The sequence below is a fragment of the Pituophis catenifer genome, unplaced genomic scaffold, assembly GCF_029215685.1.
Source record: "Pituophis catenifer annectens isolate HBS135680 unplaced genomic scaffold, rPitCat1.0.hap2 SCAF_11, whole genome shotgun sequence".
In the NCBI taxonomy this organism is placed as follows: domain Eukaryota; kingdom Metazoa; phylum Chordata; class Lepidosauria; order Squamata; family Colubridae; genus Pituophis; species Pituophis catenifer.
The window spans coordinates 6373342-6391438 of NW_027256891.1; the positions used below are offsets into that span (position 1 = coordinate 6373342).

At 41.6% G+C, this 18097-nt stretch overlaps 1 protein-coding gene across 3 annotated transcripts in view; it reads right to left on the minus strand.

The window, feature by feature from the left end:
• The window catches only part of LAS1L (LAS1 like ribosome biogenesis factor), a 29443-nt gene that overhangs the window by 4739 nt on the left and 6607 nt on the right, over window positions 1-18097 (minus strand). For all 3 annotated transcript variants that reach the window (XM_070952143.1, XM_070952142.1, XM_070952141.1), the window contains exons 3-12: window positions 16187-16312; window positions 14525-14594; window positions 14347-14428; window positions 11080-11265; window positions 10950-10996; window positions 6447-6556; window positions 5988-6070; window positions 3064-3270; window positions 1687-1828; window positions 15-403 (exon numbers count right to left, since the gene is read on the minus strand). In XM_070952143.1, coding sequence (XP_070808244.1) covers window positions 15-403; window positions 1687-1828; window positions 3064-3270; window positions 5988-6070; window positions 6447-6556; window positions 10950-10996; window positions 11080-11265; window positions 14347-14428; window positions 14525-14594; window positions 16187-16312 — 1442 coding nt within the window. The remainder of the gene's footprint in view (window positions 1-14; window positions 404-1686; window positions 1829-3063; window positions 3271-5987; window positions 6071-6446; window positions 6557-10949; window positions 10997-11079; window positions 11266-14346; window positions 14429-14524; window positions 14595-16186; window positions 16313-18097) is intronic.

The window sequence follows — 18097 nt, forward strand, 5'->3', positions numbered from 1 at the left end:
CTCCCACGCTTTACCTGAGCCGACTTGCCAGACTCCCCCCTGAAGAGCTTTTCTTTTTTCAGCCAAAGCTGCTGGGTCGTCTAGGAAAAGAGGTTCTTGCTGTGATGGTGACTGAGTGTCCATCTCTTCTTCTTCCTCCTCCTCCTCTTCCTCAGCCAATCCTTTCTCTTTAACCATTCCTGGCAACACCTCTGTCCACCCTGCTCTCTTTAAGAATTTGTGGGAGGCTGCAGCAGCACTGAGCTTCAGCAAGCTCTCCACGGTGTACATGGGCTGCTTACAAACGTCCAGTGTAGAGCCAGAACTGGGGAAGGCGCCATCTTCTTGAGTGTAAATAGAGGTCAAGTAGAGGAGCTTCTCTTGAGCCTCAGCCTGCAATGGAGGCTCCATACTCAACAGAATCCTGGCAAGCAAAACCAGATTTGTAAAGGTAGTCCTCAAGTTACGACCACAATTTAAGTGAAACAGTTGTTCAGTGAATCATGTCATGTGTTAAGTTAGTAACATGGTTGTTAACTGAATCTGGCTTCCCCATTGACTCTGGTTGTCAGAAGGTGGCCAAAGGGGATCACATGACCCCGGGACCCTGCAACCATCATAAATATGAATCAATTGCCAAGCAGCTGAAGTTTGATCATGTGACCATGGGGATGCTGCAATGGTTATAAAGTGTGAAAAATGGTCATAAGTCACTTTTTTCAGCGCTGTTGTAGCTTTGAACAGTCACTTATTGAACTGTTGTAAGTTGAGGACTACCTGAGCTAAAATTCATAAAATGTGACCTCACATATGACCCTTTACCCATCAGAAATCTATAAAGGTAGTCCTCGACGACCACCATTGAGCCCAAAATTTCTGTTACTAAACAAGACAGATATTAAGTGAGTTTTGCCCCATTTGTCGACATTTTTTGCCACAATTAAGTGAATCACTGCAGTGCAGTTAGTTTAGTACAATGATGGTTAAATGACTGTCTTCCCCGTTGACTTTGCTTGTCAGAAAGTCACAAAAGATGATCACATGACCACAGGTGACGATCACAGGACATTGCAACAATCATAAATTTGAGTCAGTTGCCAAGCGAATAAATTTTGATCATGTGACCATGGAGATGTTGCAATGGTCATGAGGAAAACAGTCATTACTCACTTTTTTCAGCACTGTTGTAACTTTGAATGGTCATTAAATGAATGGTTGTAAGTCGACTACCTGTGTTCAAGAACTTTCTTGCAAAACGAATATATCCTAAGAATTGTCATTATGGTATGGGTAAGCAAAACAGTTCCAATGGCAAATAGGGGCCTTTAAAAATGCTGGAGACTGGAGAAGGCCTACATGCGTGTATAATCACTCTTTTCTTTGCTGGAAAACAGAAACTCTTGCGTTCTTGAAGAGGAAAGCACAGTGAGGGGATCTTTGCACTGACTGATGGTTCTGGCACTTTCTGAACCTTTCTTATTGACTCAATGACTGAAAAAAAATTGTGAAGTACTGATTGAGTGAAACTCAGCAGATGGACTCTCAGAAACGAGCCTCTTTCTGAGACCTTCCAGATTTTATTTTGGATCTTGAAACGATGAAAGCCAAAACGAGGAGATCCAAAACTTGCCTTCCTGCCACTCTCCCCTGCCCCAGAATCACGAAGGCCACTTTGTGGCCCCAGATCCACTCTACTGATGTACTTACAGATGCAAGAGATGAGGACTGGCCCAGCAAGGCGCATCTAGGCAATCTCTGAGAAGCTTCAACCATTGTAATGAAATATGGTGATGGAACAATCTCAAGCAGCTTTGCTTCTTCTTGGCTTTGGAAGACTTTAACTTCTTTTCTTAATCATGGAAAGAAAAGAAAAAACAGGAAGGAAGGCTCTCACTACCAAACTCAGGAAAAGATTAGAGGTGAAAAAAATATGGGTTGAAATTCAGATGTCACAAACATCAGTTGCACTGGGGTGTTGCGTGGGGTCACTTCCCACGTTTGAACCCCAGTTCTGTCTATAAAATGGGAGCATGGGAAGGAGACAGAAGCATGTTCATTGACCAAAGCTGATGCATTGGATCCATGTCCAGTTTGGCATTCATACTGTGCAGTTCTTCAGAACTGAAGAAGCTTCTTAGATGAGAAGCAAAACGTCTTCAAGGAAAAACAAAGTCCAGTTGTCTTTTGAAAAAGCACCTTTGGGACAGCCATGACCTGGATGACTGAGAATCTCCATAGAAATTCACTTTTGTGTTTCAATAACGATTTATTCAGTTAATCATGGCTGTTACTTAGGGTTCACACAACACAACTACACTGAGGGCAACATACTGAACTACCAACTAGACTTCAACACTTCAGTCTAGTGCTGTGAATGTCCAACTTTCAATTGATACAAACAGTTGATCACAATTTTATGGATTGGCACCTTAAATTGAACAATAGTGAAAGTTTTCCAAAGCATGTTCAGTGTTCAGACTGCTCTCTTTTTATGTATACGTGTAGTCCTCAACGTCTCTAGTGATGGCTTTTGTGTTCTGCAGTTATCTGGAACCCAAACAATGATAATGATACCCTACAAAACACATTGCTGGCCATTAGACTCACCCATTTCTTTGCTTTCTCAACATGTTTAATCTGCAGCCAAAGGACAGACTTGGTTGTGATCACAACAGAATCTGGAAAGCTGTTGTTGACTTTTTTGCCTTTTCAAGACAAGCTTTCAGAACACAGCCTGCTTCACAAATTTGATAAAAATACCACAAACATATTCACAAAATGTACTGGTGTTTAATGCACCCTTTGCTCGATTCCTGTCCTGGTAAGGATCACTGCAAAGAATGATATTTTACATCTTTGCTAAATTACACCTTACTTTAAGTTTTAGTATTTTCATGCATTTTATAGGTGAGGATATATTTTTGCAGAATACAAAAGCCTTCATTAGAGCATCACGCAACCTGTTTTTCTGCTAATAATTTTTCTCGTCCCCTAATTATGTTTTTCATCAGTCCTCACACTGATAAAGAGAAGATATGCCAAGGTGAAAATTTAAATCTTGTCTGAACACCTCCCAATACTTACTAACTCGCAAGTTAGCCTTCAGAATTTTTGTGATCCAGTTGATGAGGTACTGAGACCGAAGTGATACGATCCTTGCGTGGGCCTTCAAATCATCAAACATTTTCTCCAAAAGAGTCTGAGTGAAATGTCTGGAGTGCAAACCTCTCAGTAGGGGCTGCCAGAAATGAAGAAATGCTCGAGGCATCTTAAAATCCCACTTGTGAGTTTCTACATTCCAAACAACAAGGCAAAAGAGGGGCAGGGAAGGAAAATAGAAACTGAATATTATATATGAACAACAATACCCAATACCCAATTTTCTAACCCTTAAAGGTTAGAAAATTAATTTTTGATATTAATTCCTTGGGGGCCAAGGAAATACAAACGTAATAAATATTCCCAGTTTTAAAGAGAGAAAGAAGTGTAAGGACAAACCCCAACAAATACGTGGCTACTATTTTAAAAAGGGCAAGAAAAATAAAATAGATGAGGCCCTTGGGCAAACATTTTCTTGGAACATAAAAAATGTAAAAGAGTTGTAACTGTAAAAATAATTCAGGATGACTGGGGGGTCAGACGGCATAGACCCCCCAACAATCTCAGTGATTACTCTTTCCTTGAATTTTTGAATTCTTCACTAGTATGAGCTCATTTTTCACTATGTAAATCAGGGGTGTCAAACTAATTTCATTGAGGGGCGCATCAGGATTGTGGTGACTTCGGGGGGGGGGGGGGCGTGGCCATGGTGGGCATGGCCAGCTCCCACTGCTGCTGTGCTCGCTCTCCTTGGCCAGGTTGCTCATGGTGTGTGCAGGAGGGAAAAGTGTGTGGGTCAGAGGGAGGCCCACTCCATCTCCTTACAAGGAGACCCAGCTCTGTAACCAAAGCATCCTCAGTGATAGGATCGGAGACCACCAGGAGAGGTCAGGAGGAAGGGAACCAAAGGCAGCAGAGCTGCTGGTGGCCAAGTGCTAAGGCAGGATTTACCTCAGACCCTCATTCTCTCTCATTATAATCTCCTTCCTTCCTTCCCTTCATTCCTTCCCTTCTTTTTCCAGAGACAGAGAGAGAGAGGGAGAGAGAGAGAGAGAGAGTTTGTGTGTGTGTATGAGAGAGAGAGCACGTGATCCCTGCTTCAGTCAGGGCATTGAAGTTGCAGGGGGCAGCAATGATTGCCCCCTCCTCAACTAGCCAGCAATCACTGCCTGACCTGCTCCCTGCCTGACCAGCCAGCACAAGACATCACTGTTCTCCTCCTCCTCCTCCTCCTGGTCGTCCTCCCCGCCCAAGCGGTAGTGGGACAGGGTCTCATTCCTGCCCCAGTACAGTGAACTCTGGCGGGCTGGACACAGCTGTGAAGGGCCTGACCCCACAGTACTTACTCACTCAGTTGAAGGCTTCATTCAGCCTTCAGCATTGCAGGGCCAGGCACTTCACGCCCACATCCGGAGTTCGCTGTGCTGGGGCAGGAATGAGACCCTGTCCCACTGCTGAGAGGGGAGGACGAGGACAACGAGAATGGTGAGGCTTTGCACTGGCTGGCCAGGCAGGGAACAGGTCAGGTGGTGCTAGCTGGCTAGCTGGTTGGGGAGGGGGCAATCATGGCTTCCGCCACCAGCCACTTGAATGCCCTGACTGAAGCTGGAGTTCGCCATGCCAGGGGAGAATGAGAGACCTTGCTATCCCGCAGAGCCCACTGCTGCTTGAGTGGGGAGGATGGGGAGAAAAACAGCTGCTCAGGTGGCTTCTGCCCCCCCCCCCCGCCAGCAGTTTGAATACCCCAACTGAAGCAGGGATCACTCACTCGCTCTCATACACACACAGAGTTTGGAGAGCCCCCCTCCTCTGTGTCTTGTTGCGGTGGCAGTTGTGGTGCTTCAGTGCCTAGCTGACGGGGAGCTCAGGTAAGCCGGTGCAGGCCATGGGGGTGGGCAACTCTGTACCCCCAGACTTGCTTTGTACTCCACCCCCCCCACCTCCCACTGCCTCGCTTTGTGGCTGTTGCGGCAGTTGCTCAGCCTCCTGCTAGGTTACGGCGGTGAGCAAGAAGTGACGAAGAACGAAGCAAGGCAGCGGTGGTGGAGGACAAAGCAAGGCAGGGGGTCCAGAGTTGCCCCACCTGCCCCGAATTATCTGAGGAGAACTGGGCCTGTGCGTACGCACACACGCCGGGATGGCGTGGGCTGGGCCGAAGTGACGTAGGCCAGACTCTTATAGTTTCCAGGATGGCCCGCAGGCCTTGAGTTTGACACCCCAATATAGATCATGATTTCTTTCTATTATTTGAGATGTTACCCAAGGGGCCATCATTCTCTCTTCCAAACTGTCTGAAAGTTAAAACCTGCAGAAGAAACTTTTCTGAACGTGCTCCATTATCAAAGTCCTGCTGATCTGGCATATGGTAAAGAGCTTTTGGTAGTTTCAGATGATTAAATTAAAATTAAAACCCATATCTTTAGAAAGACAGCCAAAATCTCTTTTTAGCCCTGGAAATCCTACCAATTTGAAGTTTCATAGCTTTGGTTTTTATCTTTTTTTTTTATTATTTATATGCCGCCCTTCTCCGGAGACTCAGGGCGGCTTACAATGCGTTAAGCAATAGCCTTCATCCTTTTGTATATTTATACAAAGTCAGCTTATTGCCCCCACAACTGGGTCCTCAATTTACCTACCTTAGAAAGGATGGAAGGCTGAGTCAACCTTGAGCCTTGGCGAGATTCGAACCTGCAGTAATTGCAGGCAGCTGTTCTTAATAACAGGGTGCTTTAGACCACTGTACTACCAAGGCTCTTGACAAACCAGTCCTAATAATCACTTTGAGTGTTTGAATGGAATGGCCACAGGCAACTAAATCGATTGCCAGGATCCAGTGCAGGTAATCTGCACAGATTTTGAACAGGCAATGGTTGGAGAACCAAGGAAAAAAAGCAACTTGATATACCAACCTTGAGGAATATTTAAGATCTGCACAGTGTCAGCGGTTGGAATGAGAAAGCCATCTTCGAGCAATGTCTCAGCCACAACTTCCCTATAGGAATTGTAAAGCCCAATGAGTATTTTCCAGGATCTTCCAATTACAAATACCCTTTTACTCCCCAACATTATTATTATAGTTGGTTACTCAGTCAGCCAGATATTCAGAGTGGATTTGGCATCCTAGCCTTAAATAGGAATCTACCTCTTCCTGTATAGACATCCAGGCTTTGAGGATAAAACAGTCTCTACTGCTTCAATCAGCACTCTCTGAATCCCTTTTTTTTTTAAGGGGGGGGGAGCAGCACAAAAGGAGAAGACACAACTAGACAAGACTTCAGTAAGATTTTTACTTGCAGGGATGTTTAACAAAACCACAAGGGAGATTGTTATGGCTGACTCAGAAATTCTGAGTGTTGAAATCGACCTACCTGTTCTCTTGTAATAAATCTTTCATTTGGGCCACAACCCATTCCACCTCTGAAGTAGCTATGCTCCATATTTTACAGGCTTGGTTGACATCTGGCTGCTGCCTGAGAACCTAAGGCAAGAATGAAGAAGTAGCACATCAACTAATGGACGGGACTGGCTAGATTCACTAAAACAGTTTGTTTGGGGCCTAGTGTTATATGTGAATTGAGCCAACTGCCTTACGGACATGATGTAAGTCATTATGACAACCAACTTGGAAAAACTGTTGATTCCAACAATCAACCAGATTAGGAATAGAAAAGACAACGGGAAGAAATCAGAAAGGATAAAACATCTGTACACATAACTATTCAAAATAAATATAAATCTGGTTCAAAGAGAATAAAAACAGACTGTACAAATCATCAGTAGGTGTGCATATTTATAGCACGACGGTCCATTTAAAATTCAAATAGATAGTCCTCAGCTTACAACAATTCGTTCAGTGACCATTCAGTTACAATAGCACTGCAAAAAGTGACATATGACAGTGTTTCACATTGCAGCATCCCCATGGTCACATAATCAAAATTCAAATGGTTGGCAACTGACTCATATTTATGACAGTTGCAGTGTTTCAGGATCAGATGATTACTTTTTGCGATCTTCTGACAAGCAAAATCAATGGGGAAGCCGGATTCACTTAACAGCCACATAACTACCATAACAACTGCAGTGATTCACTTTACAACTGTGGCAAGAAAAGTCATAAAATGGGGGAAAATTTACTTAACAAATATCTGTCTTAGCAACAGAAATTTTGGGCTCGATTATGGTCGTAAGTTGAAGACTACCTGTATTAGTTTAATACAGGTAGCCCTACATTACTTTTGTTTCCACTTCTCTGTGTCCAAGAAACTTAATTACCAGGACTGTCAGTCACTTTGATTTTTTGAAAACACTGCTTTATGTTCTCAGTGATGGCATCTTTCCATCTAGTCTTCCATTTCTGCAAGCATAAGGATGTTTTTCCAGGGACTCATGCCTTTACCTGATGCATGCTTTAGTTTTGCAAAAAGCTTCCAACCGTCAGTGTGTTTAGCATCTCATGTTCTCCAGGTTCAAGATATTCTCAACCAGCACGGCACTTCAAGAGCAACATGAGGTTTTTTCAGTGTTTCTGATGTCCCAGCTTTTAAAGCTATTTGTTGTGGCCCGCCAGCGGCCTGCGCGGATTGTGGCTGATCCCGACGAGGAGGCTGGTGTGGGGTTGCGCCAGGTCGGACAGCGAGGAGGCTGAAGAGGATGTGGTGCCAGAGGCAGAGCCTCAGCCAGGGCCTTCAGAACCTCCAGAGGCTCCTTCAAGTGGAGAGAGCGAAGTGGAGGAGCCTCTCCTCAATGCTTGAGCACACAGGGCTGCCAAAAGGCAGGAGTGGCCACTCAGGAGGAGGAGGTCTACTCGAGAGTAGGGCTTGAGGATAATTGGCCACTCCCTTAGCCTATTTAAGTCACACACAGCTAGTGCGTTCTTGCTGGAAACAACTCGTATTATTATCAGAGTATTTTGATTTATCATACCTTGTTTTCTGGGCTGATTGCCAACCTTTGCTGGTCTTGTTTATTCTTGCTACTTAATAAATTTGATAAGGACCGTTGGTGTGTATCAATATCCTCGGAAATCCAGAGCTGGGGCAGAACACTACTTTTGTAGCTGGGGAAAACCTTGAAGGATCCATCTGGGTCAGTTACGGGGACCAGAGGTTTAGTCTTCTGAGCTGGAGCCTATCATCAAGGAGCATAGAATAGCCCAAAACACACATTCTGCTAGAAATTCCCTCTGGGCTCCAGCATGAGTCCGAAAGCTTGGAAGAGTAAACCTCTGGTCCCAGTGACTGACTCTGATTGGATACTGCAACATTATCCTGGGACATGCATATTCACCTTCATTTGTGGGGAAAACCTTATATACATTTGTTTTTGGTTTGATGTCCATGTACCTTAATTTTCAATCTAGATCTGTTGTAGCCTTTATCTCAGGCAAGAACACCTCTTTATTTCACGGCTCTACTCACCATTCCTAAGAATTTTTGAACTTACTATTATTTCAACTCTCTGACTCTCTGCATTAGGTTGGCATTGCCTATTGACATGAACTTAAGGTTTTCTAAAAAAAAAAAAAAAAAAACCTATTGAGCAGCAGCCTGATGTTGACATTCATTTCTTTCACCTTCAATAGATTCATTTTCTGTGTGTCCAACAACATATATCAGATTGTTATTACTCCTAGCAATATTAATTACAATTTCTTTTAATCCAGCACCTTTCTTGATATATTCTGCATATATTAAATGGACAGTGGGAAAATATCCACACCCCTCTTCCAATTTTGAACCATTTAGCTGCTCTATATGTCTTTCTAACCAAAGGTAACTGGACTTTCCTTGTTTTTCCTTGAAGACATTTCACTTCTCATCCAAGAAGCTTCTTCAATTCTGACTGAATGGTGGAGAATGGAAGGATTTATATCCCTTAAAGTTATCTGATCATTAGCAGCAAGGAATATAAATTATAATATAAACCTCTTCAAGGAAAAACAAAGAAAGTCCAGTTGCCTTTTTCCCCCTCAAGTTTTTTTTTTTTTTTTTATAAAAATGTCAAATCAATGTGTGAACAGTGTGGCATCTGGGCACCATACATTCTAATACAAATGAAACTGATAAGATTAAGCATTATTATTACATTCAATCAACTTATTTCTAATAACAATACACATCTATATTAGGTTACAGTCTATCATTATTCAATTATTCCACTTATTTCTCATTACTTTCATTTTATCAAATAAAAATGTATACATAAATATTCCCTTTATTTCTATCACTTATTCTAGCTTTTAATCATGTCACCCTTTATTAAAAAGCTTTTTCTTTCTTTCCTGTCTAACTTCTAATCATGTCACCTGCCTAAAAAAAGAAAAAAAAAGGGAGAGAGAGGGAAAGGCAACTCAGAGTAGCAACAAAAAAGAGGAATCATCCATCCATCATCTCTTGCCCACTTCATATTTTGATTGCTATGCTTTAAAAGAAAGAGGAAAAAGGAAAAGCGAATCGGAACAACAATAAAGATGAAAATCATCTACCCATCGTCTCTTGCCTGCTTCAAAACTTTAATTGCTATGCTTTTTTTTGACTTGCCTCCCACATTCCTCTTAAAATCTGTCTATATCTAGTTCTTGGATGTCCAATCTAAGTGTTCCTCCAACCACTACCCTCTTCCACTGCCTAGTTTCTAAAATTTCTACCAAGGCCCGTGCCTCCATTTCAAACATATCTTCCAACACTCTAAATATGTTTTCCCCCATCAATCACTATTATTTTCATTGTTCTCCTCTTTGTCTTCTTCCTTCTGCATTTCTTCTTTCGACTCCTCCCTGTCCAGTTGCCTTTTGAAAGCATGCCTTTGGGACAACCATGACCTGGATGACTGAGAATCTCCACAGATATTCTAACTGTAGCTTCCTGAACAAAAAAATCATTCTCTGAACTTCTGTAGAGATTCTCAGTTATCCAGGTCATGGTTGTCCCAAAGATGCTTTTCTCAGGAGGCAACTGAACTTTCTTATTTTTTCTTTGAAGATGTTTTGCTTCTCAGCCAAGAAGCTTTTTCAGCTCTCACAGGATTGCTTCCCCACTTCTCTTAGATGAGAAATGAAATGTCTTCAAAAAAAGCAACAACAAGAAAGTCCAGTTGCTTCCTGAAAAAAACACCTTTGGGACATTCTCTGAACTCACTTATTCCAATCCCAGGAAACATTGGAAGACACATTGGAAGATTGGAAAAAGTATCGGGAAATCCACGACATACAACCATAGTAGAGCCTGCCGTTACACTTATATGTCATGATGGACACATGACAATCTGATTTTACCCTTTTCCTGCAAATTCTATGGTTGTTAAATGCCTATTGTTTGCCGCAGATGTAGTTTTGCCCAAAATTGGAAGTGCTGGTTTTTAGCAAAACCACTATAAAAAATATGGGACATTGCAAATGACTGAATAGGCCATGGGTGTCAAACTAGATCGAGTCACGTGACATATTGCAATGTCTCACAACCTTTTTTTCCCTTTACGGAGCATGGCCTGCACGTGACACATCCAACCTTTGGGCCGCCAGTTTGATACCCCTGGTATAGGCAGCTGTGTTGCGGAGCACTCAAAGTGTGGTCATGTGACTGTGTCTGTGTGACAGTAAGATCTTTGAATCCAGATCGTAAGTCCTTTTTTTTCAGGTAGGTTGGAACTTTGAATGGTTGCTAAGCAACCGGCTGCAAGTTGAGGACTACATGTAGTGAATCAGGAGACTTTACTTTGTCTTTGCATCAGAAAGTCCAAACTATAACATTTTAATCAAAGCAAAACACCTTGAATTCATACTTTATTTTTTTCACTTATACTTTAATCATTCGAAGAATTTTCAATGGAAACAAAAATTGCTAGTCTGATTAGGAATCTACAGAGCTTACCTCAAATTGTTGATTTTTAAATGAAGTCAAAACATCTCTGACTTTTCCTGGGGGAAAGAAATTGAAAAAAAAAATCCTTTAGAAAAACATTAAGTGCAGAAGAAAAAACAACAGATCTGAATACACCTACCACAGAATTCCTGGTGTTTCTGCTCATTTGGTGTCTTCTCCGGATCTTCTTGACTGCTGACCATCTCATCTTCACCATCTGCTTCTGATGATTCTTCAGTTTCCTCCTCACCTTCTTCAACTAAATTATTGCCCAGTTGGCAGCTCCAATATGAGCGCCTCAGCCAGTCCAGCACGGTATCACAACCTGCAGAGAAGAAAGGATAGCACTATTAAAAATAAACAAGATAATAGTTATCCCAAAGATGCTTTTTCAAAAGGCAACTGGACTTTTTTTTCCTTGAGGAAGAAGACATTTCGCTTCTCATCCAAGAAGCTTCATCATGTGGATTTCAACTCCCAGAATTCCATGCAAGTTGCCAAGAGAGCCTTGGTGGTGCAGCGGACTAAAGTGCTGTTAAGTAGCACTTAGCTGCCAGCTGCCTGCAATTATTGCGAGTTCAAATCTCACCAGGCTCAAGGTTGACTCAGCCTTCCATTCTTCCGAAGTAGGTAAAATGAGGACCCGGATTGTTGGGGCAATAAGCTGACTTTGTATAAAAAAGAACACCACTTAGGGGGGGCCGAAAGCCCTACTAAGCAGGTATATACAAAAGTATGAAGGCTATTGCTTAACGCATTGTAAGCCACCCTGAATCTCCGGAGAAGGGCGGCATATAAATCGAACCAATCAATCAATCAATCAATCAATCAATCAATAAATGTGCTTTTTCAGGAGGCAACTGGACTTCCTTTTTTCTTGGAGACATTTTGCTTCTTATCCAAGAAGCTTCTTCAGGTCTGACTGACTGGATGGTGGGGAATGGAAGGATTTATATTCCTTGCAGACAGCTGGTTGTTTGCATTATTTTAGAGAGCCAAGAAGGAACCATTTGCACTTCAGTTTGAGATGCAAACAACATAGACTCATCCCCAACAGCCTGCACCTATCTTCAACAGTGAAAGGACACAGAGCAGAAAACATCTGGCAGCCAAGGCTTCGCACCGTTTGCTCTATTCAGGTGACCCTAAGGACACAGACAAACCTCCAAGTGGCCTCAACAACTCTGTAAAAGAATGTAAATGACCAGCTGTCTGCAAGGAATATAAATCCTTCCATCCCCCACTATCCTGTCAGAGCTGAAGAAGCTTCTTGGATGAGAAGCGAAACATCTTTAAAGAAAAAACAAGGAAGTCCAGTTGCTTCCTGAAAAAGCACCTTTTTTAAAAAATTTGATTTATATGCCGCCCTTCTCTGGATACTCAGGGCGGCTTACAATGCGTTAAGCAATAGCCTTCATACTTTTGTATATTTATACAAAGTCAGCTTATTGCCCCCATAATCTGGGTCTTCATTTTACCTACCTTAGAAAGGATGGAAGGCTGAGTCAACCTTGAGCCTGGTGAGATTTGAACTTGCAGTAATTGCAGGCAGCAGATGTAAGTGGATGTTAATAACAGTGCTTTAGTCTGCTGAGCCACCAGAGCCACTTTTGGGACAACCATGACCTGGATGACTGAGAATATCCATAGACTTTTTGCCAAAGTAGAAACACTGACTTAACCTTCACTTCTACCATCAGAGCAAAATTAGTGCATCCACTCATACAACCTCACACAGCCATTAGTAAAACCACAGAGCATTCACCGTTATTTACTATTCCCTTATCTACTACAAACTATTTCCTCAGCTCCCTGATCTAAGCATTAAACCTGGCAGAAAAGAGAAGAGAAGAGAAGAGAAGAGAAGAGAAGAGAAGAGAAGAGAAGAAAAGAAAAAAGAGAAGAGAAGAGAAGAGAAGAGAAAAGAAAAGAAAAGAAAAGAAAAGAAAAGAAAAGAAAAGAAAAGAAAAGAAAAGAAAAGAAAAGAAAAGAAAAGAAGAGAGCCAGTTTGGTGTAGCGGTGAAGGTGCTAGCCTAGAAACCAGGAGACTGTGAATTCTAGTCCTTTCTTAGGTATTAAAGCTGGCTGGGTGACTGGGACAGCCAATCTCTCAGCCTAGCTCACCTCACAAGGCTGCTGTTGTGGGGAGAAAAAAGGGAAAAAGAAGAAAGTATTATGTATGTTTGCTGCTCTGTGTAACTTATAAAATAATAAAGGCAGGATAAAAATAATCAGATAAATAAACAGTGTTTGCAAAGACCTCATTTTTGGAAATGTAAGAGAAAAAAACCTGGATTTCTGCAAACGATCTGGAACAGCTTTCTCCAGATCCCTTCCTCCAGAGACATGTTGAAAGGTACAATTCCACTCTTCTAGAGGAGAAATCTTATCTGGAGCAGAAAGAAGCATTCTGCATTTTCCTTCCACCCTGAAGAGTGAGACATTTCTATTCCCTTGCTCATGCTATATGCTTAAAACCTTTTCCAAACAAGTCACCACTTACAGCAGATTGAAAGTTATGTATCCTCTGGGGACAGTAGTATTTGCTCCCTGCAGTGCAACATCGCCACCTGGAGGAAGCACTAAGGATCGCATCAAATAACAAATGTATACAACAGGTCTGTCAAACTCGCCGCCCCGCGGGCCAGATGCATCACACACTGACCATGCCCACACCTGGTTTAGCAAAGGGGTACTCTGCTGATACGTCATGTGACGCCATCATGACAACGCAAGTTTGACACCCCAGGTATACAGGAACTTGGAGCTGACCTGCCCCTCATCTTTTTTTAAAAAATGTACTGATTACATGCTTGTTTACTCAGGTAGCTGTTACTCAGGAAGCTATTGTAGGACTGAACTGCCTTTAGCTGGGTCTTTTGGCCTTCTTTCTTCCTTCCTTCCATAACTCAAGGTGGTGAACATATCCAACACACCTTCCGGTAACTTAACAATTGCAGTGATTTACTTAACAAATGTGGCAAGAAAGGCTGTAAATTGGGGCAAAGCTCAATTAGCAACTGTCTTGTTCATCAATGGAAATTTTGGGCTCAACTGTGGTCGTAAGTCAAGGACTACCTATATGCAGCTCCAGGTTGAACAGTGGTGCTCTTTGAGCTTGGCTGTTTGCAATTATTAATTGCATAGTACTAGCAATAGCATTTAGACTTATATACAGCTCCATAGTGCTTTACAGCACTCTCTGAGCAGTGTACAATGTCAGCATATTGCCCTCAATAAATTGGGTCCTCATTTTACCAACCTCAGAAGGATGGAAGTCTAAGTCAATCTTGAGCCAGTTAGGATCAAACTCTTGGCAGTGGGCAGAGTTAGTCTGCAATAACTGCATTCTAAACACTGCACCACCAAGTTAACTTCATCAGAATAAAAAAAAAAATCCTCTTACCTTTTCGGCAAGTCACCAGCTGGGGAAGGGTGCCGTGGGTTAGGTCATGACGGAGATCCACAATCCAGATTGGGATGTTCAGCTTGGAGCAAGAACCAAACGATTATTAAAATCAGAAATGGAAGCAATGCAATTATTTCACAGCTCCCAGAGCTTAATAAACTCAAACCTCTTATACCTCTTTTGCTAGATGTCTCAGTGGAACCGTAACCATTTTCTGCTTCCGTTCAGTGATGAGATTCACAAACCTGTGGGTGATAGAAGTATTGAATGATTTCAGATACAACTTGTGTTTGAGAATATCATTTGAACCCGAATCAAACCCAGAAATAAGAATCCTCCCAGCCTTCAGCCACTATCTTAAAATTAATTGTTCATTATGATCCATGGCAGAGGAGCTGGTTATTTGAGGGACTGCCTGTCTCCCATAATATCTGCTTTGCCAATTTGAATTGGCAGTGCTGGCGTGCTCCAGGTTTCTTCAATTAAACAATGTCAATTCTTGGGGACCCCAGAAGCATGTCTGCCCTTTAGAATGAGGTTTCACCCCCCAAGATCTGATGGTTCCATTCTTTGGTGTTTTGAAAGGGCTTGAAGATCTGACTCTTTATCCAGGGCTTTGGCAAGAATGAAGCCCCTTACAGTAGACAGTGTGGGTTTGTTTCTTTTTCATTCGGTTCTTGTCATCTTTGAGTTTTCTTTTTCATGTATGTTTTAAAACAACTTTGTGAGCCCAGAGACAAGCAATATAATATTCAGAACAATGCAGAATAACAATTCAGCTACCATCTGAAGCAATAATGCTCATGAAACAAAACTTGTATGTTTTCAATTAAATGACTTAACAATGCACATGAAATAATTACTTAACATCTATTACCGTATTTTTCGGAGTATAAGACACACCTTAGTTTTTGGGGAGGAAAATAAGAAAAAAGCTGATTGGCAGATGGATCAGCCTCCCAGAATACCCCCAATCAGCTGTCCCCAGAGATGAATTTTAGCAACAGGTTCCTTGGTTGTGAGCTCTGTGCCTTGCTTTTTTTCCTGCCTCTGAAACTTCTGAAACAGAACTTCAGAAAAAAAGCCTCTGAAACTCTGTTTGGGGGCTTCTTTTCTGAAGCTCTGTTTGGGGGCTTCTTTTCTGAAGCTTCGTTTCTGATGCTTTTTTCAGCCTCTGAAACCTCTGTTTGAGAAGCTGGGCGGGACGCACCCAGATTTTCACCCTCTTTTTGGGGGGAAAAAGGTGTGTCTTATACTCTGAAAAATATGGTAATTCAAGAAAGCATAACTATAAGCAGCTCAGACTAGAAAATAGTTTCATTGCAGCTAAGTATATGTTCAATAGTTTGCTGGCATCGCTTAAACTGCCCACTGCTCCATCTAATCTTTGTGATAAGGTCTTTGTTTTACAGAACTAAAGACAGCTTTAGAAAAGATTTTGTTGCCATTTCAGATTAGGACAAGGCTATTAGTAAAGAGGACATTTGGTATCTGAAGAAGAGTAAAGTAAACATCTGGTTACTTGCAGAAGACATTGACAATGAATACATTTATAGAACATCTACAAATGTAAGTTCATTGTCAACATTTACTAGCAGAAAAAAGACTGGGTTTGAAGAACCCACGTAGATTCCTGTTGTTTTTCAATATGTTCTTTGCTCAAAGATTTTAAGAAAGTGTCTTTAAAGAAAAACTTTCAGAATTCAGAAGCTGCTTTCATTAGAGGTAGAAAAAAATCTTTCCGTAAAAATGCAACTATCTCTTTCCTAGACTCTCCAATAAATCTTACACAGCAGCTTCTGTAAGAAGCTTGTTCCCTCTTTCTCACAACCCTTACCTCACAAGTGCCAGGCCATAGGTCAGGATCAGTTCATGGGATTTCAGAATTCCAGAGGCATCTAGGAGCTTACAGCGGATCAGATCTGCAGTGCATTCCACAGCTAAAGGCATCTTGGACCCAAATCTAATTTCAGAGTGAAACACAGTAACATTATGATCTTCTGCATGCAGTGATTTATTATTATTTTATTTTATTTTATTATTTATTTATTTTATTAAATTTTTATACCGCTCTTCTCCTGCTGGACTCAGGGCGGTGAACAGCCAAGAATAAAAAACATCTAATACAAAATTTAAAATTATTAAAGGAATTAAACCAATTTTTGCCCAGATTTAAAACATCCTAACTAAAATCCGTTACAATTAAAATATCTAAATATTTACCGGTATGTCCCTCCTATAGCAGACCTAGAACACCTTTTGAGATTAGAAGCATCCTTAATGAGAACATCAACTGTGGAAGTTCAGTGTTTTTGAAAGAGTTTCTCTCTGCAGCAGAGATGAAGGGCTTTCTTAGACACACTGAGCTCATTTTGGGAGCCAGCAGTCCACAATAGTGCTGAACAGCAATCAGTAAACCCCAAAGTATTCTGCAATGATCAGGAATTCATTGGATTTCTCTGTACCCAAAATTAATAGGTAAAGAGCTTCTAAGGGGAAAAATATTTACAAAGTTGAATATATCTGGCAAATAAATAATCAAGACATCAAATCCTTGAATACCTATTATGGGTAGTCCCTGACTTACAACTTTTCATTTCATGACCGTTCAAAGTTACAACAGCATTAAAAAAAATGACTTACGACTTCCGGTGGCACCGCCGATGTTGCTGGACGCTCTATCTCGGAGCACCAGCCCTGTGATCTTGTAAAGCCGCCCTGACAGCACAAATCAGCTGTCTGGCGGCTGGAAAATCTTTCCCCCGGGAAAAGAGGGAAAGGAGAGCAATCGGATGGGGGTAGAGCTCCCCCAAAGCCCCTGAAATAGTTTTGGGGGCTTGGAGGGTGAGAGCTCCCCAGGAAGTCCGATGAAACTCCGAGATCCAGGGCGCTTCTGCTTTAAGCAGAAAAAAACGTCGCAACCACTTCTGCAATCTTTACTGAGATCTAAGTTGATTATCTAAGTAGACGGAGTGAAGACAGAAGAGCAGACAATTGCAAGTAACAAACCCTTAATTCCACGCTTAAATTGATACTTTTTGAAGCTGCTTAAAGGAGTGAAGAAAATGGCGCTTGTGCTTAATAGGGTGTGAAAGTGAAAGTTAACTCTCGATAAAGCTGTTAACACCCAGCATTGTTCAAGGTGGATGGAAAAAAAATGGCTGGCTTTTTTGAAAGTGATGAAGGCTCACTATTACAAACATCAGTAAATACACAAAAACTGATTGTGGATCTCTTTAAAGAAATTTTAGAATCATTTACCTCCGTGTTGGAAATAATGGAAGGGTTTTTCAACAAGGATTTTATTCAAGTTCGAAACAAAGTTATAAGTGAAGATACTGTATCGGTATTTCAGTTGCCAAATAACAGTGAGTTGCTGAATGAAGAGGTGGAAGAAACAATCCAGTTTAATGTGCCTTTGGAAAATGGAATGGATGTTTTTCAAATTAAGAAGGAAAGGCTGAGAGGTTTGAAGGAGTGTAACCAGGAAATACTGAGAGAGATTTCTCCAGAGGCTTTGTTACAGTCAACTGGAAAATTGTCAGGAGGTGTTGGGATTTCTAATATAAGAAGGAGGATTCGAAGTGGAACTTTACAATTTTTTTATAAAATGGACTCTCAATCGCAGTTAAAGAGGTGTGTTTACTGAAAGGAATTACTTTGCAAAGAGAACAAGATTGTAAGGTACAGCAACTTCAGCTGAAAACTCAAGAACTTATAAAAATAAAAGAAGGCGGAGGAATAAGAC